At 32.5% G+C, this 21,942-nt stretch overlaps 1 protein-coding gene across 1 annotated transcript in view; it reads left to right on the top strand.

Annotated features, from left to right (window-relative positions):
* LOC146532475 (protein qui-1) overlaps positions 1-21,942 on the top strand; it is a 91,108-nt gene that overhangs the window by 37,440 nt on the left and 31,726 nt on the right. The window contains exons 2-13 of the mRNA XM_085195961.1: positions 4,426-4,578; positions 5,119-5,198; positions 7,932-8,054; positions 8,907-9,076; positions 11,617-11,771; positions 13,310-13,478; positions 15,102-15,261; positions 15,398-16,142; positions 16,695-16,838; positions 17,883-18,083; positions 19,122-19,300; positions 19,529-19,675. Of these exons, the coding sequence (XP_085052087.1) occupies positions 4,467-4,578; positions 5,119-5,198; positions 7,932-8,054; positions 8,907-9,076; positions 11,617-11,771; positions 13,310-13,478; positions 15,102-15,261; positions 15,398-16,142; positions 16,695-16,838; positions 17,883-18,083; positions 19,122-19,300; positions 19,529-19,675 (2,385 nt within the window). The 5' untranslated portion in view covers positions 4,426-4,466. The remainder of the gene's footprint in view (positions 1-4,425; positions 4,579-5,118; positions 5,199-7,931; positions 8,055-8,906; positions 9,077-11,616; positions 11,772-13,309; positions 13,479-15,101; positions 15,262-15,397; positions 16,143-16,694; positions 16,839-17,882; positions 18,084-19,121; positions 19,301-19,528; positions 19,676-21,942) is intronic.

The raw sequence follows: 21,942 nt of genomic DNA, 5'->3' as shown, positions 1-21,942 counted from the left end.
AATTCACTCTAATAAGTACTTACTTATTCATTTAATTGAAGCTGAGTAATTAATATTTTTTTGTAGCTACACGCTATCTTCTCCATTTACAAGGATATAGATTAACAACTTAGTGTTAAGGCACTCCGCCGCGCTTCGTGCCAGTATATAAAATAATTCTTTCCCTTACGTGGGCATCGAATTCACGATCGTAGAGCTTAAAGGCACATGCTGTGCCACGGCGTCATGAGGGTTCAGAAATTAAAATCGTAAATCAGTTCACAATTTGTCGATGACACTGTGTAGATATTGACGTTCATTAATTTGGCGAGGTTCACGTATTACGATTGATGAGTTGTTTGTAATTATGAAATTTGTTACAAAATCATTAGTTTCTCTAAGTTTTTTTTTTGCAGCTTCACACTGTTTCCTGCATGTAGGAAGGTAGACACACTAGAAAACTACCTTTGAGCCTCGAAGTTTTGATAATCATTTTTATAAAAGACGTACAGTCTCACTCATAGAGCTCTATGACATTTAAATCAGAGCATATTGCCACTATACTTACGGTATATTTGAGTGCGGTTATTAGTAATTTCTAATACTAAAATATTTTGATTTTCACGAGAAATTCGGAGTAATATCTACCTAAAAAAGAAAAGTTGCTATATTTCATCGAGCTGAATCCCGTCCATAAAATTTAGAAGCCATCTCGTTTCCCCCAACGTCACATGAAAGTAACAAAAAAGTTAAAAAAGTAGAACACTTCAAGAAATAAAAACTCGAAGTCCAAGTTTATATACTTTCCTTCTCATTACCATACTTAGAACATTCTTTGATTATGTCTGGCCTCACGGCAACCACGCTGCCTATAGCGTGGTTGCTGAAATAATAATAAAAGTCACGATATTATTGCTGTCAGCAGCTATTACATTGTAGAAATTATTATAAGTTCTTCGTAGTTAGACACTTTTTTGTTTATTCATCGTTGGGGCACAAGCATGTGACTGTAAAGGTGGTGGGTTGTAGGTTCGATTCCTATTTGAGGACATGAAATATTTAATCTTTTAATTTCTTCGCTCTGGCGTCGAAGCAGAGCGCGGCGTTGAGTTCCGCAACTCAACACGCAAGGCCTCTAGAATCATGAATTACCTATGACAAATTACATAAAAATGCGATTTCTTATATTTCTTTAAGCAAACCTATTTTCTTTACATCTTATACAACTTAAAATTAATATTAAATGATATTTGAATATGCCTAAAATTTAAAAAAAATACCAGAACATTTCATAACATAAAATAATCGAAATATTTTTGACTTGTAATTGGATATAGAACCAAAACGACAGTAGCACGTTTAAGTCTCAAATTTCGATATTTCAGTAAAATTTTCAATATAATTTATGCATTCTGCAAATCCACTTGCTATTCCAAGCAAAAGTGCCACAGGTGCTCTACACTTGGACCGTGTATCATCTGACGTTGAATAATACAGCAGATAATTGCGTTAGCTTGTCAGCTTCCTAAAGCCTTTTGACGTCAGTTTATACATAATATATATAATGTTATAAAATTGTTATGAGAGTATAAGAATGCTCCTGTCGTTAATTTTTTTTTCATTTAAACTCCTAATTTTTTGAGGTCACAGGTGCAGGAGCACAAGCGTGACACTGTAAACTCGATACGATTCCCACTCAAAATTGAAAGTGGGGAACAGAAATGTCTTAATAAGAACGGTAAGTCCCTAGGTTCCCTCAGCCTACCCTGCTAAATGCGGAGCAGAGCATGAAGCTTATAAAATATAAGGAAATAGAAAACATTTGCAAACTCTAATTTTTTTTCAGTTTTAATATTCAAAGCCTACGAAAATACAAAAACGATGTTACACTTGTGCGTCAAGCGTACATTTTATATAGCTGTCACATAGGTACCGTATGTACGAAACCTAAGCTCTTTTGTATTCATGAATATGAGATAGGCAATAAAAACAAAGTAAGGTTCAGGATCATGCATAATTTGAAAGATATAACGGGTTAAAATAAGTAGAATAGTCAACAAGGCTTATTCTGATAGGGTAAGGGAAAGCTCTATGCTCACTTTTTATTTTGACTTTTGGATGTTATACAAAAACAAAAATTTTTAAAAATTATCTTTTATACAAATAGAAACATATTTTATTTATATATAATATACATATTGTATAACAGTATATTAATTTCAGAAAGGAATTGTATATTTAGATATAGTAAAGTAATGACGTACTTGATAATTCAAATTTTAGTATAAGTAAAGATATCAATCTTCCACTCTACTCCCAATAACATATACTAGTACGTACAGTATTTATTTTATACTTGGTATAAATCATCTTGTTTTTATTACGAAATCCAAGAATAAACTGGCTGAAAAACTGAGACTACACGCTGAGAGAAAAATGTCTTCTTTCCTCCAATGGGGTAAATTATAATGTTTATTATTTATTATAGTCAATTCACATTATTATATATTTATTATTAAACTTTGATTTTATTTATTATTAAATAATATTTATTATTAAATTTAAATTTATATTATTAATTAGTATTTAGTATTAAAATATATTTAAAATTCTGCTCGTGTTAAAAAACAATCAAATATTGCATTTCAAGTTGTCTACCGTAATAGAACCCACTACCAATTCGTGTTCTAATCTTAATTATTATTAAGATATAAAATCGATATTACATTTGAAATCGATATTTCATTCGGATTAATAGACGTTAGCACTACAACTATTTCATAATAAAGTTCTCCCTGCAACACAAACGATTGGTACAAACGTTACTCAATTTTAATTATAGCATTCTGCGCTACTACCACATTTGTTAAGTTGATTAATTGTGCAAATCCACAATTATTATACTGTGGATTAATTTCTCTTGTATATACACGCTTGCTCTCATGTAATTGACAGGGATAATTGCGTTTACATAATTTTGATGATTGCACAAACGAATATGTTTTAGTTCGAGGGCGTCGTGGCGCAGAAATACAAGGATGGACAACACAACGATTGTGGGTTTGATCCTTACAACGGGGAGTAAATACTACTATAGTACTATTAAATATCCATACAAACATTATTTAACAGTGATAAGGCACTAGAAAAAACCACAAAGGTTTGTCTCGAGTATTCGTCCCAAATAATATTTCTTTAATATGTTTAAATATAATATTAATACATTTAAATAATATATCTTTAATATTTGATTTCTGCTAATCAACACGTAATACCTCGAAAAAAAATCAGCGGAAAGTGGGTAACGGAGTGTCTTAACACTAGGTTCCCTCTGTGTGCGGGATACAGCGTGTTAAAAAATAATTAAATTTCCCTCGATTATATAGTTTCGTATATTATATATTCATCCGTAGGTTTGTACATCACACAAATAGGAATTTCCAACATAACATAAATAACAATTTAACGTCTAACGATAATAAACGAACGATCTAGTCTTATCCCGCAACGATAGCTGGTATTAAGTGTGCTCCCCATAAATCTTGCACTCCATTCAACGAAGGAGTTATAAAATGGCTTGTAATAACGAGTGTAAGAGTTGCTTTTGATTAAATCGCTTTGTTCGTATCGGCATCTGTTACTTCTCTAAGTAAAACTTCTTTTCATTGTTATTTATTTAACATCCTAAAATACTTTTGTACGTTAGAATAAGAACCACTTTTATTAGGGCAGGCAGAGGGAACCTGGGAATCTAGTGTTATGAAAGTCTGTTTCTATTGAGACATTTCCGTTCGCCACTTTCCACCAAGTTCTGGAGGTATTATGTATTGAATGTCAGAATTCGACGTCGCGTTTTGCCTCGTTACTAGAACGAAGAAATTAAAAATAAAAAAATAATAATTTCCTCTATAATTGGGTATCGAACCCCTAAGTGGCGTTTAGACGCTTGTGCCTTTTTCGCCACGACTGGCCTATAAAAAAAAGTTTCATTCAAAAATAATAAAACTTAAGAATAATTAGAACTAGCCCTCAAAGTTTCTGGCAGATGATGCAAAAAAATTTTTCCTACTCTTAAATTGAAATTATTATTGAAAGAAGTAGACTTGTTTCATAAAAGCTTACAATGATGAGTGCTCAAGATGTTTTTCATTAGATTCTTTTGCGTTTTCAATCACCTGCCAGATCGCTTCTTCTCCCTTATCTTTCTCCATTGTTGTATATTCCGCTCCATGATATCAATACATTTATAAATTGCCGTCCCGTACCATAGATAAGCATTTTAAGATACTTATCATTTTTACCATAATTTCTGTTTTACGAATGAATTATATTAAAAAAAATAGATATCTGTATATATAGTACATACATATCTCTTTTCAAAATTGAACTAAAAATATAATGTTTACTGAAGTAATTTTTCTATTGAAAACAAATACTTGTTCCCAGAATGGCGGGGTGTTTGAGCGCAGGCTGAAGGAGCGAGTGCGATGAGCGCGCCCGAGCCTCTGGTGCTTCAAGCACTGCAGGGGTACACCGAGCAGAGCGACAAGTGGCCTGGACCTCGAGCTGTTAAAATATATGTGGCTTCTGTTTATAATGGTAAGATTTTTTTAACCTTATGCTTCCTCTTTCCATCCACTTTAATATATTACTACTACATACATAGGTATAAGATGGGAAATTAGAATTTTCACGTATTTTCCCTAAAAAATTAATGGTATAAAGATATCTATTTTAGTTACGTATTTCTCCCTATTGGAAAGCAACCCATAACTACCACGTTCAATGATATCTAAAGTAACTTTCAAATTGAACTACGATAAGCGAGAAATTAGATTTATGTCAGCCGCCCAGTCTGATTTCCGCGTCGCACAAACGTAAGTCAACTCTCATTAGCGCTATAAACCCGTGATTAACTAATTGGAACACCTCTAGTTAGCTTTTCTACGTACTCTGAACTTAAATGATGAGAGTATTAGAAATGAACTAATATTATTTAGTATTAGTTTCTTCATTTAACAATAATTCTACGTATTCCGCACTTGTATAAATAACTAGAAAAAGTGATAAAGTCCGAAAATATTTCATGAAAATAAGTTCCATTTTAAGAAAATATGTAACATATTTCTTCTTTTACAGATTTTCGTGAAGAACGACGCCAGATTCTTGAATTAGTAGGCCCAGAATTACAATCTACTTACGATGACCGATATATTGAGGTATTTTTTTAACTGTAATAAATATTGTTCTTGTTTAATATTAACTTAAATAAATATTTGAAACATGAAACAGTAAAAATGTTATGTTATTAAGAAGATTTAAGCTGAGCTTTTCATTTGTGTGAGTGATTATAATAGTGCCAGAAGAAACTATTAAAAATATAAAGAACTATTAGAAATCTATAAAAGACCAAGCAAGTGACCAAGCGAGTGAGTTACCTTACACATATAAAGAACACCCACACATATGCAAACCTCAGCTTTAATTTTCTTAATAACAATAACATTTTCATTTGTTTCCCGATCCAAATATATTTTTTAAGTAAGCAGTAAGCTACCCTTATAAAAATATTCTACACAAATACCAATAGTTTTTAAAATTACTAGTGGCAAAAAATTCCCTGCAGATTTTAATTAAAATTGTTGTTATTTTATCCTAAAATTGAAAAATAAAACAACAATATTTTTACAACCTAAAATCCATTTTCACTAAGTATCTAGATGTATGATACTCTTGGCGTGCTTAGTGTTTCAAACATAAATCTGTAATGAAATTTACAGCTACAAGTCCAGAAAGCACCCCTCCGGGTTTTTTAGTAACTTTGCTACTTATCCCTAATTTATCACGTGCGGTGAAGGAGAACTTTGCAAGGAAACGTGCAAGTCGGAACTTATACAAGGTTTTATTTGGCCATTCTCGAAGGAATATCGTGATGAATAACTTTTCTTAAACAAACGATAAATGGTTGCTTCTTTAGCTTTATATTAAAGTATTATACAATTTTGGAAACCCGACATTTCGAGCACTCCGCAGTAGTCCTTAGTCACGGGTAGACTGAAGTGGCATTCGTCTGTGAGTTGACATAAATATTATATCAAACTACCACCAACGATTTGACTGGATTTGAATGAAGTGACTTCAATAACCTCGCGGATTATTCTAGTACTATATTTATTATATATAGGATATAGGATGTGAGGTTTATCAAACGTGATGTATCAATTTGGTCTGTCTGCTACATTCTCGTATTCACACACAGCTGACCTCAATATATGCCCATTCTTGACATCAGAGACGTATTCCTTCATGATAGATGTATAATAAGCCACAGTTGCAATCTAGTTTATGCGCCTTTTGTCTCGCAAAAGCGAAGAAATGGAAATGTAATTTTAAATAAAATAATTATTTCCTTCAGTGGAATCGAACCCACAACCAGTCGACCTTACAGTCACACTTTTTGCTTCTACGCCATGCCTGGCCTCACACTCATATTACAAAAAAAAGCATTAAATAATTTATTCACACAATAGAATCGTATATTAAAAACTCAAAGTTAACCACAGTCCAGTGGGCGTGTGTACACAAGTGTTCATAATTGCTCTATTTATAGACAGTCCAAACTGATCGAAGTCCACGTGGCGTTGGCGGTGGTGGTGGCCGCGTATGCTTAAAGCCAAAGTTCTGACATAAACTTTGATAAATCACGTAATATAACATAAGTTTTATTTATTATTCTCACATCTAAGACGTATACTTAGTTGCTAACTTTTCTTTACTGATAAAAACAACCGATAGTCGCCACGCGGCGTAGAACGCTAGAATTTAGCGTTGTAGGTTTTTTAGCTTTATAAAGTATAGGAGAGAGCACTGAGGTTTTTTCGAAATTCCTATGAGAATGGACAAAAAAGGGATTTTAGTTTTTATAGTCCAGGAAACCGAAGTCGGGCAGAAGTTATCCTATGTAATATGTATAGAATGTAGTATATTTATAAAGTATTTTTAATCCTGTAGTAAACTGAAACAATGTTTCATATTGCCTCTTTTGCTAGTTAAAACCGAAGTGGTTATCATATAAAGATTATAAAGTATGAATATAGGTGGATCTATTGATACTTGTAGGCGAATTAATCATCACAAAATTATGGATGAGGTATTTTTCTTACTATCAACCGCATTACATTGAACGTTAGAATTTTTTTTTCTAATTCTCAGGGTTCCGGATCTCAAAATATATAAACGGAATCCTTCAATTTTGTTATATGTCTGTAATTTTGTAATTTTGTCTGTCCATTCATCTCAAGAACACGAGGATGTGTCCCAAGCATAAAAAAAAAAACGTAATTAAAACCTATAGAATACTTCCCGTGGATTTACAATTACGAAAGTTGGCACATACTGGGAACTGACGATACATATAAGGAAAAAATATGTGAAAAGTTAAAAGACCTAATGTGAAATACATATTAAAGAAGTGTTTTCAATCTTTCTTCTTTCCTTTTTTTCTTTACATACGTAGGCTTAGTTGGTCAGTGCGCTTGAAGAAAGTGTTTGTCTTTCCTAAGTGTGGAATAATACTTTAAAAATGTTTTCAATCTACTAAACTAAACATTTACTAAAGTATACCTAATAATTAATTACAATACTTTAACAGTTATCTAATATAACTAACTGATTCCATGCGAAGCTAATAAGTTCATATACGACAGCATTCGTAGAAGTTGTACGTTGGGATTTGCGTCATACTAACTATTAACTTCGTCACTGGTGGCGTTGGAGCGGGAGTCCTGACGCTTGAACTTTGAAATTGTTCGTACAATATATTTAAATTAACTGAATACATTTGAATTAATATGAGGCAACATATGCTTCTTTATCTTTGAGGAGCTGTCACATTTTGTGGTAGACAATTGATACCTGCAAAAGTTATATAAAATTCTATTGTACACCAACAGTTCGAGTTCGTGGACATGCACTATGGCACGGACGGCGGCGACGAGACCAATCCGGCGCTCCTGCGGCACTATCTCGATGAAATACGCTGTTGCAACGTCACCTCCAAAGCTGGATATTTTCTGGTATTACCTTTTATTGCATTTCCTATTTTGAATTAACCTATAGAGATATGGTGAACCTGGCTCGTGTTTTGTAGTATATTTTTTTAGTTTTACTTGTATTTGTGTTCATATTTTATAAGAAATATGTTTTTATTAATCTATTTATATGTTGAAATTCCTTCAGAAATCTAAATCCTGTCAGTTTTACGACAAAGGCATAGAAGAATTAGATAATTGTTACTTTTTTTTCTCATTAAGGTAGTACGTGTTGCATGAGAGGTAAAAAATATTTTGGTATAAATAAGCGTATTTCGTACCCACAGATATTGTATTTAAACAATAAAATTTCAACTTTGTAATAATACGTTTATATTACAAAACAGTTATGCCTCTCATTAAAAATAATTAGGGAACTTTTTCACAAACAAAATTGAAAAAAAAAGCTCAATTATTGAAATTGTATATCCAATTACAATACAATTGGGTCAATTACGTAATAAGTAGTCATTGTTTTGAGTTTGATTGTTTTCTCATTAAAAGTCCCTATGTTTGTTTAATTTTGTTGTATAAAATACTGAATTCCACGATTATTTCCCTTTCAAAGGAATACAAAGTAAAAAAAAATCTTGAGTTTGGATGTATTTTAGTTATATCTGTATATAATTAATTTTGATTAAAAAAGAGCATCTTTGTCCGAAAACGTGAAAATGAAGAGAAAGTTCGTGTATTACAAGATTTTTTTATGTATCCTTCATACTAAGTTTATCTAGTTATATTTACGTGTATAAATATATATGCAATATATATTAAGTAATAGATTACTTATCGATAATCTATGACAAAAGAAAATAAAATAAAATTATTTTTATTCAGTGTTTCATCAGCGGCGAGGCCACCAGCTACCAGCCAGCGTTACCCTTCAAGATCAATGCGGACACATTTGAAATGTTGGTTAAATCAGACTCGGCGCAAACAAAACTCATACGGACATGTTATAAGCTGAACGACGATGGTACCTATCATTTGGATGGAGAACAGAAGTGGTATGTACTTACATTGTGAAAATAGTCCTATACCTGTTTTATTTTATTTTTCTTTAAAATATATCTATATTATATAAAATTATAATTGTAATAAATAATTAACTTAATTATAGAACTAATTTAAAACTATTGAGTTAAAAGTTAAAAGTTTATTCTTACATTATGTTATAGTTTAATGTAATGTAATTTTAACTAACTAAAATTTCGAAATATACATAAATATGTTATTTTTTATTAAATATACATACGTCATTGTAGTGGAAAATTCTAAATACATATATCGTTAGTTAATGAACACGTTAATTATACAAATGAATTCGAGCACAGCTTTACATTTTGATTAGATTGTGTGATATTCTAACGGCAGTGCTAATTAATGTTTCAATGCACTAAATCTGATAAAGTACGTTAGGAAATATACGTAAAATTAATTTACATTTACATATATGTATTTTCAGTAAAGTCACTTTTAGGTCCTTTAGTTACCTAAAAGTGTCTAGTACCTACATATACATATATTTTTAAAATATTGTAATTTATGGCATCAAAACTACGATTTGTTTATAAATAAACCGGAAAATTGGTTTTATCGAAATTGGAATAACTAAAAGTTGGGTATGGCACACGACAAACCAAAGGACTCTAACCACAGGCCAATTGTTTGCTTCAAAATGGTTGACCTGATTTATATATGACATAGCCTACTTCGATAAATGGACTATTCGATACAAAAGATTTTTTTCTATTCGAACTAGAAGTTCTTAAGGTTAGCGCGTTTAAGCAAACTAACTCTCTGGCTTTATAATATGAAATACCTATAGAAGTATACGTTATTAAATTAAAATATTAAAACTATTACCCTAGAGCAGCACTTGAACCTTTTAAAATAAATCAGCTTCACGCTGTATCCCGCACACAGCAGGTTAGGCAGAAGAAACCTAGTGTTAAAACACTGCATTCCCTACTTTCAGCCGAATTCTGAAGGCATTGCGTGTTGAGGGGCAGAACTCAATTTTTTTTCCATAAAAAAAAATAAGCAAATACAATTTTCTTAAGGTTAAATTAGATGACTTGTCAATGTCAAAAAAATTCCTTACTATATCCGTTACTTTCAAATTATTTATACTTTCCGTAGCAGCAATTCTAATTCCAGAGGGTCGCTATTTGTCACTGTAATTAAGGAAAGTGATATAAATCGTGGGATATGAAGAGTATTCTTTTGTTCTGTATTACGTTCTATTTGCGAAAGTGCTTTACTTGAAATACAAGCCTTGACTGTAATGAAAGCTTCATTCTTCAGAAGTGCTATAGGCTATATAACATTACATTACACATATATACTAATAAATTAAAAAACTTATTTCTAATTTGACATGCAATTTATTCTGCCATGTTAATAACAACCGTCGTCGCTACGCAACCGCGTTCGTCACTGCGTCATTTTGATATTCATCCTTATGAAAATAAATATAATAGTCACTTTTAGCATTTCATCTAGATTGAAATTATATTTCTATAGAAATCACATTCTTATATTTCAAGCAGGCGTAGCCGCGTCCGGGTCCGCTAGTTCTAAAATATAAATATAATAACTTAAGAAATTTTATCAATATTAGGGATATATGTAAGTTTATACATATAGGTATTAGGGTACAGTCACACGCTTGTGCCCCTCCGTGACGACTGGCCTCATAAATTTAATAAAACACTTTAAAGTTATTTATACAAACGCCGACACGAGGTCCTCGTGACGCACCGGCACAAGGGTGTGACTGCAACGCGACGGTTGTGGGTTCGATCCCACTCGAGGAAGTGAAATATTTATTTACGTTTATATTTCCATTTCTTCGCTCTGGTTTCGAGGCAAAAGCGCCGCGTTGAGTTCTGCCATTCCACTCGCAATGCCTGCAGAATTCGGCAGAAAATAGGGAACGGAGTGTTTTAACACTAGGTTCCCTCTGCCTATCCTGCTGTGTGCGGAATACAGCACACGGCTGAATGGAAGCTGATTTATACATCAAATCGACATTTCTGCACATACATTTCTTCACATACGACCTTAACATTTTTTTAGCTGGTACAACGAAAACCGACAAAATCCAAGGGAAGGTAAGATTACCTGCATTATTCAATATGTTCTGACCCGTACCTCGCCTAATGCTTATGTAGGTACGTAAAACGTTATCACGAATTGGATCAAAAACTATTTGGGAGCCACCCAGCGACGCGACCTGAAATATTTCATTTTATATTTGATATTTATCTTTTCCATATTTTTGGGTTCGATCATTCGGAATTATAAAAGGATTGCATTTGTATTTGGGTTTTTTTTCGATTTTTATTTTTTAAATATTTGAACGTTAACAATACGTGTATATTTTATGTAATCTTAAGTGAGGTCATCAAATATATAAGCTCAAATATTTAAACACGATGATTATGAGTTCAATTTCGTTCGTACAGCCAAAAATAAAAATAACTTCATACAATAAATTCGTATAATAAAATTAAGAATGATAATTTCTTGTTTTTTTAACCAGGTATAGTGATTTACTGGAACGGGAAGAACAGCGGAAGCGGCTATCGACAGTTCAGAAAGTTTTCAATACGTTGGCTCTGGAAGCGCTGGAAGGCGGCGCGAGCGTCGGCGAATTGTTACGAAGCCCTGTGGAAATACAATGTGAAACTGCGCTAGGTAAGTTATTTTATAATAATACTAGCAACCTGCACGCGGCTTCGCCCGCTTGATCTATAAAATAATTTATTTTCCAACCTGGATTACGTTCGTGTTGTAATAACGTCATATTGAACACTAATATTTGATCTAATTAAATTTAAAAAAATCATGAAAATTTTGTATCGAAACATACCATAATCTATTTAAAGAAGATATATTTAAAATTACAAAATTACACCGAAAAATAATTAAAGTCGTGACTTCCAAAGCATCAAGTATAGCATGGTACTACCCACCAGTTCGCCAAAAATATATACCTATGTATATTTATATAATTAATAAAAACGTAAACGTGTAACGATTGAACGAAAATTCCTGAAAAAGTTATTAATAAAGGAATTCTCAGAGCGGTTTAATCATAAAAAATAGTCCAATAGTTAACCCAATTTCCCAGAAACGACTTTGCCTGCATTGAAATATCGCTACGCTCATTGCCTCACTTGTTGATTGGCTCGAATAAAACAGAAATAAAGTTGTACCTTACCTATAGCTTTCTCTAACAATGTTTTATCGAGATATTAATTGTTGTGTATACTTTCCAATTGCATTCTGTTCTCTTTTTCTCTTTTTTTAAAACACTCTTCTCGCCACTTTCCGCCGAATTCTGGAGGCATTGGATTCTTAGCAGTCTCGACACCAGAGCGAAGATATTAAAATATGAAATATTTCATTTTCTCGAGTAGGTTCCTCGCGCGATAAAAAATTGTCTATAGGATATACCATCACCACCACTCATGGATATACCATAGCAATAATATTTCTGTTCATTTTCATAACTTAAAATATCATTTGGTCAGCTACCCGTATCCGTTCTTTATTTAAAACATTATTAATGGATGCCATACATTCAAACGTCAAGGTGTTTCATTTGATATTAATCTGAAAGGTACAACTGGAGTGAACTTCTACAGAACTCGTAGGTATCACGGAATGCAATATTGTATTCAGATGGAGAGCATTTCTCGGGCGTGAATTTATCTAACCTGAGTTTTAAAACGTTAAATCGATAGAATGATATATGTTCTACAATATAAATTGTGCTCGTATACTCGTAGTATAAAATAGAGTAGTATATTTGACGTTACTTTTTGTGGTCCAATTATATTTGTATTAAACTTGTACTAATTTTAACATAGTCTCTTAGATACTATCTACATAAAAATGAATAAAACATGCATATTATAATAAAGAAAAATCGGGAATACTTAACATATTGTATGTAAAGTGATAACGTAAATTAGTATCTTTCTACAGAAAAAGGAGACACTTAACCAATAATAGGCATAATCGTATAAGCCACACAAACTAGTATAAAATATAGGTCTTATCGACCTAGTTAAACAGACTACAGCATCGGAACCTTACGCTGCTAGTTATTTTTTAATAAACAACCAAAATCTAAGAACAAAATAAGGAATTACTATGACCTATGCGTATGTGCTAAGATAAATACTTCTTTTATTCCTACTGGTGTATAATAAATATATTTGTTACAGAATTATTAAAAAATGGAAAACATCCAAAAGGTCTTATTGCTGTGCTACGAGACATTCCAGATTTGGAGCCAGATGACTCCAAACTAACAGTATTAGCACACCAAAGATTAAAAAGATTACAAAAAAAATTAGAGGATCTTTTACCGGAAACACATATTATAAGGCTAGAGTAAGTATATACCTAGTACCCATCGAATGTTAATTAAGTTGATATTTTTATTATATTTTATGAGTTTATATTATAATGTATTAGGTTCGGTATTAAATTCAATAACCAATTGAAATTTACAAGTGCTAAACTTTATTGAATTTTACTATTTTTATATCCTAAATATTTATCTGGACTGGAGTGGGCAGGGTATTAATATCAACGGAGAATACATTTCACACCTTCGATTTGCTGACGACATAGTTATAATGGCCGAATCGCTGCATGAGTTAACGGAGATGCTGCAAAGCCTGAGTGTTTCTTCCAGACGGGTGGGTCTGGGAATGAACTTGGATAAGACTAAGGTCATGTTCAATTCATTCGCAGATCCAAGGCCAGTTATCGTCGATAATGTTAGCATCGAAGTTGTTCAGGAATACATCTACCTAGGTCAGACTATACAACTTGGTAGGAACAACTTCGACAAAGAGGCTGACAGAAGAATACGATTGGGCTGGGCAGCGTACGGAAAACTTCGTCGAATCTTCGACTCGCCACTACCTCAATGCCTGAAATCTCGGGCATTCGACCAGTGCGTTCTTCCGGTCATGACGTATGGGGCGGAGACATGGACTCTAACGAAAGGCCTCGTCCACAAATTTCAAGTCGCTCAGCGCGCCATGGAGCGGGCTATGCTCGGTGTATCTCTTAAGGATAAAATCCGAAACGAGGAAATCCGTAGGAGAACCAAGGTTACCGACATAGCCCAAAGAATTGGTAAGCTGAAGTGGCAATGGGCGGGGCATATCTGTCGTAGAGCCGACGGCCGCTGGGGCAGACGTCTCGTAGAATGGAGACCCCGTACAAAACGACCGGTGGGACGACCTCCTGCCAGATGGGCCGACGACATAAAGAGGTTGGCGGGAAGCGGATGGGTCCGAAAAGCTGAGGATCGAGTGTGGTGGCGAGAATTGGGGAAGGCCTATGTCCAACAGTGGACAAAAGATGGCTGTTGATGATGATGATGATGATGAAATATTTATCGAATACAATAATTCTTTTTTATACAATTTTCCTTCAATTCAATTAAATTCTCATTTTTCACGAATAGTACACATTTTAAACGTAACTCTTTAATCGTAAAACATATCATAAATTTTTGTAAACCTGATCTCCGTAACGGCGGAAACAGAAAGCGACGGAGTGTCTTGTCACTAATGAAGCCTAAAGAATTAAAAGTACAATAACCAACAACACATACATACCTGAATAATATAATGTAATAGTAAACTCATATTTATATGCTTCGATATTTTCAATATTTTTCAATAAACGAGAATCAAAACAATCATAATAAAAACATGTTTTTTTTATTCATACTACACAATAAGAGAAGCTCGTGCTATAATCCAATATTGACGGAGTAATTAATTTTATACTGCACCTATAATATTGTTTATGCGGTGAACTTCATTTCATAATAGTGTTATCATGAAAAGAAAGTATAAAACTGATTGAAATGTTTATTACAAACATAGATAAATGGTTCTACTATTAATATTATGCCCGTTGTGAAAGTTTCATGGGAAATTCATGGGAATTTCTTGAAAATATCTCTCTCAATTAATAAATTTGTTTCTTTAGAGCAATATCTGCAGACTCATCTCGAACGGACGCAGCGTCCGATACTGAGGAGAAGTTATCTCCATTCAGGGATCGTGTACAAACTGTCATCAGTGCGCTAGTTGATGACAGCCTTAGCACTGAACCTGATCAGGGTAAAGGCAGGAAAAAGACTGTCCAGGTTAGAGTCGATATATATATATATATATATATACATAGTATATAACGTTATACATGAATGCAGTATGCATATGATAAATAAACATATTAATATGTAAAAGATTTTTTTTGTTTTAATAATAATAATTACATTTTAGGAAGTATTTCTGGAGCACATAACTCACCTTAGGATATGTATAGAACACAATCGATTATATAGCGTAAATGTTAAGCAAATCGAAGACGCTGCTAGAAGTATATTAGATAACGCAAAGGAAAATTATCAAAGTAAATCACGGCATCCCCCCGTCTTGATATACGGGCCCGATGCTTCCGGAAAGAGTACACTGCTAACTCATCTGTATTTCAAGTTCGAACAGATATTCTCTAAGCCTGTGCTAAGAATTATAAGGTTTTCCGCTTCCACGCCGAGATCGGCTTACAATCTCGAACTACTGAGAGTTATGTGCCAACAAATATCGATCATCCTGAACATTCCCGAGGGCTATCTACCAAAAGACGCAAGTTTCGATCCGTTGTACATAAACAATTGGTTCCAAAGTTTGCTCAAACGATGCGAGGATATGGAAAATGAGATACTGCTAATCTTCATAGATAATGTACATAGAGTTAATCCTTTGGAGTGCGACATCGTGACGGGATTGTCGTGGCTTCCGATGTCGTTACCGAGAAACGTATTCCTGGTTTGTACGAGTTCAGTGTCTTTGGAACAATTACAACTGACGCCAGCTCAAAAGGAAAAGTTTAAAGTTCAGAATTGTTACTACTTGTTGGACGCTATCGAGGAAACCTCAGATAATAATAGTTCAGGAGACTTTATTGACGGTGCCTTTGATCATTTAGAAGTTGTGTTTGGCTCTAAGGCTTTCAGTAAATTGGCTAGTGAGTTTTGATTTATTTGTATTTGTAATTGTAATATACATATATATTCGTATTTATTTAACTTATCTAGTTTTTAGCATTAACTGCTGAGAAGCAGGTAGTCAGTTCACCCCCACCGAGAATAAGTACCTGTGCGATAAGGATCTAAACAATTCTATGATTAAGACTAAATTTATTTGTTCATGTCTACATCTGTAGTACATACGTTTGCATTAGTTGACTAGCAACCTTAGTACAGATTGCCTCTTATGTCAAACATTGGGTAACCATGGTCCCTGAGATATCTAAATATACTATATTTAATTAAATATACTATGATTGTTTTATTGTTCCGTATTTCGAATTGAGATATTTCGCCAATCTATTTCAGTGAAAAGAAAAAATCACGTACTAAATTAAAAAAAATGTTTTTCTCCGTTAATGATTAAGTTATTCAATTGACAAAGATTCAAATCCAGTCAAAACGTGAAGTGACGCAGTTTAAAAATATTTGTACGTCAATCTCGTAATATTTTACGTAGAATTTTGTTATTTAAATTGTACACGTTTCAGGTTACATAACATGTTCCGAGTTCGGGTTGACAGAACTAGAACTTTTGGAACTTTTGATGCCAACCAGTAATAGTGAAGCTGTTATTACACTTAAGGATGCGAACTTTAACTTTTCCACTTTATGTGTTGCTAAATATATGATGAGTGAGTATTTTTTGACGTTAATGTCCTTACATTTCATTTTTGGACATAGACAGATGTTTAAAGTTATGGGTTCGATTCCTCCTAGGGACTTATATTTTATATTTTCATTTTCCCGCTCTAGGCAAAGTTCTTGTCGAAGTAGTAAGGTATTGATTTTGTTTATACATAAAATGTATTAAAATAACACACAAAGAAATACCTATGTTTATATATTGCAATATAAAATTAAAATATTAAAATGTCACATTTCCTCGAGTGGGAATCGAACCCACAGCCTACCGCGCTTACAATCACACTGTGTTCTTGCGCCACCGCTAACCTAACATTAAAAGAAATCATGAAAGCTTCGATTTCTGGGAAAATTAATGTACCTATAGATATTCTTTACGGAAAATTATAATATATCTAGACCAGTGTATTTCATACATAAAGTTCTCGGAACACGTAATAAAGTGTTGATGTGAATATAAAATTATAATTTAAGATGTTATGAAATGTTGAAGCTTGTGTACGTCCGCTTTATAATCGCTTTGAAGTGTAGTTCCAATTGCAACGAGGACGATGTCTGAAATGTGTGGCATCTCATCTAAAATGTATTATAAACCTAGATCTAGAGAGTTTTCATTTCTTATTTATAGAAATGAGATATATGTATAGAATATTTAATTATATAAAAGTATGTAAATAAAACTTATTTTTATATTAATTTATCGTGAAATATTATAATCATAATTGATATATCCGAACACTAATGTTGTAATGATTCCAGTTCTGTCTTAGGTACTTCATGTTTGAAATATAGTATTTTAAATATTGAATGTAATGTTAATAAAATACGTATTAAAAGGTGAAAATTATAGAATTAAAATATAACAGACTTACTGTGATCTTTTTACTTTCCATAATAAATGAAAATCTATAAATATAAGCCATACGCGTATTTACTCGTACTGAATAAATAATTATTAATAACTTAAGTAAAGTTTCGTTCTCCAATAATTCCATATGAACCTAAATCTCACCACCCATTTACTTTCCTAACAGAATCAATAATATCAGAGAACGTGGTGTCCGGTCGTAGCACGTGGCGGTGGCGCGCCTCGGCCGCCAGCTCGCGCGCTCGTCGTCGGTACGTGCGCGTGCAGAGTGCGCTGAGAGACGCTCACTCAGATCTCGCCGCTTTACATTTTGCAAATTTCCTCAATGATGCCGACGACACTGATACTAGTGAAACCCAAGAACCAGGTTTGTATGTGAATGTTTGCCAATATTCTGATGCTGAAGTATTGTATGAAAATATATATAAGAAGTTATATTTTATTTATATGTTAAATTGCTAAAAAATATCAATAAATTCATAATCTAATCGATATTTAATAAATACACAAAATATATAGAGGAGTATATAGAACGCTTACAAGTTTCTACTAAGAACATTTTTTATATGTACATTTATGTGTACATCAACGGAAGCTAGCAGAAGGGATGTTTTTTTCAATGTAATTCACAAATATCGTCATAACAATTGGTAACTTGTTATCGTAAAATGTTCATCCGCCCATCCTTCCTTTCGAGAAAGGGGACACCTTTCTATTCGTGAAAAACTTATAAAAAATCTCGGAAACTATTTTACCTTTTTTTTAATATTAGGCTGAAGGAACATACTATGCTATGAATATATAAAATCTTTTTGTTTGTGTATTTTCACGCTGTATCCCGCACATAGCAGGGTTGGCAAAGAGTACAAGGGAACCTGGGTACAGCTGGGTGAAATATTGCGTGTTGAGTGGCGGAATTCAACACCGTATGTATAAAATATAAAGATGCCAAAATATAAATATTTTTTTTTGCTACAATTTCTTTTACACATTAAAAATAATAAATTTCTACTAGAGATGAAATGTGCTTCACATACGCTTTGAATCTTTACAATCAGTCTAGTAATTACAGTAATTATACCTTCAAGGATAAGTATCTTTGGAACAGCTCTAATGAAAAGTTATTTAAACGGCTGAGACTTTGATGAAACTCCTAATTTTCTTTTCATTATTTTAATTAATATAGTTATGTTACCGAAATTTTATAATTTATCATTACTTACAACTTTTTTAATAAAATCCATTAAAACATTACCAACAGATTTGTGAACATAACATTAAAATATTCTAATGTTTAATCCAAGTTTCTCATTTCTAATTCACCATAAATTACATTAAAATGGTTTAAACATTTTTTTAGACGAAATATTTCTCTCGTACATATTATTTATGTTTGGTTATCCAGGTTGCGTGGACGATGACGATGCACTGTTGGATTCTACACCGTTCCACTCAGCCAGTAGAACGGCGGCTGCCTTTACACAACGCCACGTAGAAGAGTCTTGGCTCCATCTGTTATTGGCAGGGGATTTCTCCAAACTTAAAGACCTGACTGTCTGCAATTTCGACTTTTTACTCGCCGCTGTAAGTTTAATGTGATTTTTCTTAAAGTTTAACCAGCTAAATTCGTTATCTTGGAATATGTTATTTTTTCAGCTTTTTTGCTAATAACAGTACTTTTAATTAAAGTAATCATAATTATTATATGTATATGTATTTCACATAATAATTCAATTAATAGTTTTTTTTTTCATATATTTCACACAATAAAAAATATTTTATAACCTCAATCATGTCTCTTCCTCTTAACAGGTGCAAACTGTAACTGTATCTTATCTCCGGTGTATCCTGGAACACGTGCGTTGCTACATCCTGGACCGGGATGTGGAACTCGTGTACGGCGCTGTCAGGAAATCTAGTGATATCCTTACTAGAGATCCTATGCAATTGGGTGCTCAGGTACAGTATATAATATTTTTATCTTTTTGAGTTCCGAACCTCAAAAGAAAAAATAACTGAGTTTTCTTTCAGAAAAATCTCTTTGTTTGATTTGAGTTACTTTGTTTAACTTTACGGTAAATTAGCATAATAACGTAGAAATAGAGTGTTAAGACACTTCGTTCCCAATTTTCCATATTATTAGTATTATTACATGAATTGCAAATATATAATTCTATTTAAACGCCAACTTCACTTTAATTAAATATGCAATTTTACTCTACTAAAGTTGAGGTATAGTAAAATTACAAATAAATTACAAATAAAATTATCTATTCTATTCCAATATTCGCTTGAATGCCTATTCACTTCGTTATAGAATAGTAAATTATTTTATATTATTTAATATCTATTTGAAATTTAACTAATTAACAACTTCATACTGTACATAGTTGTTTAAATCATTATCGGAGCAGGTTAATTTATCAAGTATATGTAAATTAATGAACTGATTTCATCATAGAGTAGTTGAAATGCAATTTCAATTTATATAGTGGCTTCAAGTCTTACGTTCAGGAAAATTTATGTTTAAAATATAAATGATGCTTCAATTTAGTTAGACGAAGGGCGACGTGGGGTGTATCACACGCAATATCCTGTTGGGATAGAAAATAGAAAACATTTATATGTAACGGCAACCGGTTTTAAATTTTGAAAACATAAAAATGTTAAAATGTTTTAAGTAAACCTCAGCTCGAAAGTTAGAAAAATATTTCTTCTATGTTCCATTTTAGAAATGTTAAATATTTTTAAAAATTCAATTGGAAAGTTTTCTCAAGATGAAAACTCTAATGAAATCTCTAAAAATATATTTTTAAATAACTGAGGAAAAAAACTTTTAAAAAATATGACGTCATTTGAAAACGTATTCATTAAGAAAATGGCTAAAGATTCGAAGATAATGTTCAATTCATTAAGTTGGTAGCTTACTGTCAATCAAAGCGACCTTATACTGAAAGACAAACACGATAAAATTCCATGATGGGATTTTTATAGCAACTTTATGGCCGGAGCGAATTAAAAATGTAGGTTGCTAATAAAATGTTATGCGTCTCAGAGTTACCTATAACCAATCAAATGGTTAAATATTTTGATTTCATTATTATATTTTTTCATTATTTCGTACACTTTAATTTCATTTTCAAATTTTATATCAAACAAAATTATATATATTCTTTATTGCACATAAAAACACATAGGAAATACAAAATAAAAGTTTAGTTAGCAAAGGTAAGTCTCTTCGTACCCTACGTTTCACCGAATTTTTCGAGGCATTGCGTGTTCAAATTAAAATATTAATAAATAATTTTTATGTATATTATAAAACTATTTCTAGTATTTATAGGTTTGAATTATACTGCAATGTTTCTTCTCGTCCATTTTCATGTTTAGATCGCATTTCGTTCGATGAAAACCGCTAAATTGAAATTGAAAAAACTAGAAAGTAAATAAGTTAAACTCGATGCAAGTCGTGGCGCAGGGGTACAAGCTTGCGATTGAGAAAGTTGTGGGTGCGATTTCCATTCGAGGAAATATTTAATACTTTTATTACCTCACTTTGGTAATTTGGCAAAGTGTAGCGTAGAGTTCCGCCACTCAACACGTAATATCTCCAAAATATTGCCGAAAGTAGGGAGCGGAAATGTTTTAATGGAAACGGAGTGTCTTAGCACTAAGTCCCCAGCTTCCTTTTGCCTAATCGGAAAAAAACACTGAAAAACTCATTAAAATAAACTTTATTTGACATTCGGCCTACCTTCGAAGTATTTCGTAAATAAATGTTTTTTCCTTCTACTCAAGTTACCTAATCAACTTAATTCCATTTGTAAATAAAAGTAAATACTGAATTAGCAAACTTATCTAATTTGGAACCTTTGTAGTTAAATCTGTCCCTTACTCGCAGTACTGTACAAACCCTCCAAGTTTAAATAGCTAGAGATAACCCTCTTAGAGGCAAGTGTATAAATAAGGCCCCGGTTAATACCATTAGTCCCTTTTGTCACCATTCATTTTTTTATGAATATTCATAGTGTTTTGTTTACACGCTTTATTTAACCTTAAATGGAAATAGTATGTTTAAAACTATTTATAATTCTGTTTGTATTATAAAATGTTAAATAATGTAGGCCGTCGTAGCGCAAACAACGACTGTGTGTTCGATTCCCACTTGGAAGAATGAATTATTATTTTTCAATATGGTTTTTCCCTCAATTTAGAGATGAGAGAAA

The sequence above is a fragment of the Heliconius melpomene genome, chromosome 13, assembly GCF_056956725.1.
Source record: "Heliconius melpomene rosina isolate 202511_hmr_F chromosome 13, ASM5695672v1, whole genome shotgun sequence".
Classification (NCBI taxonomy): domain Eukaryota; kingdom Metazoa; phylum Arthropoda; class Insecta; order Lepidoptera; family Nymphalidae; genus Heliconius; species Heliconius melpomene.
This window is presented reverse-complemented; position numbering and strand designations above follow the sequence as displayed.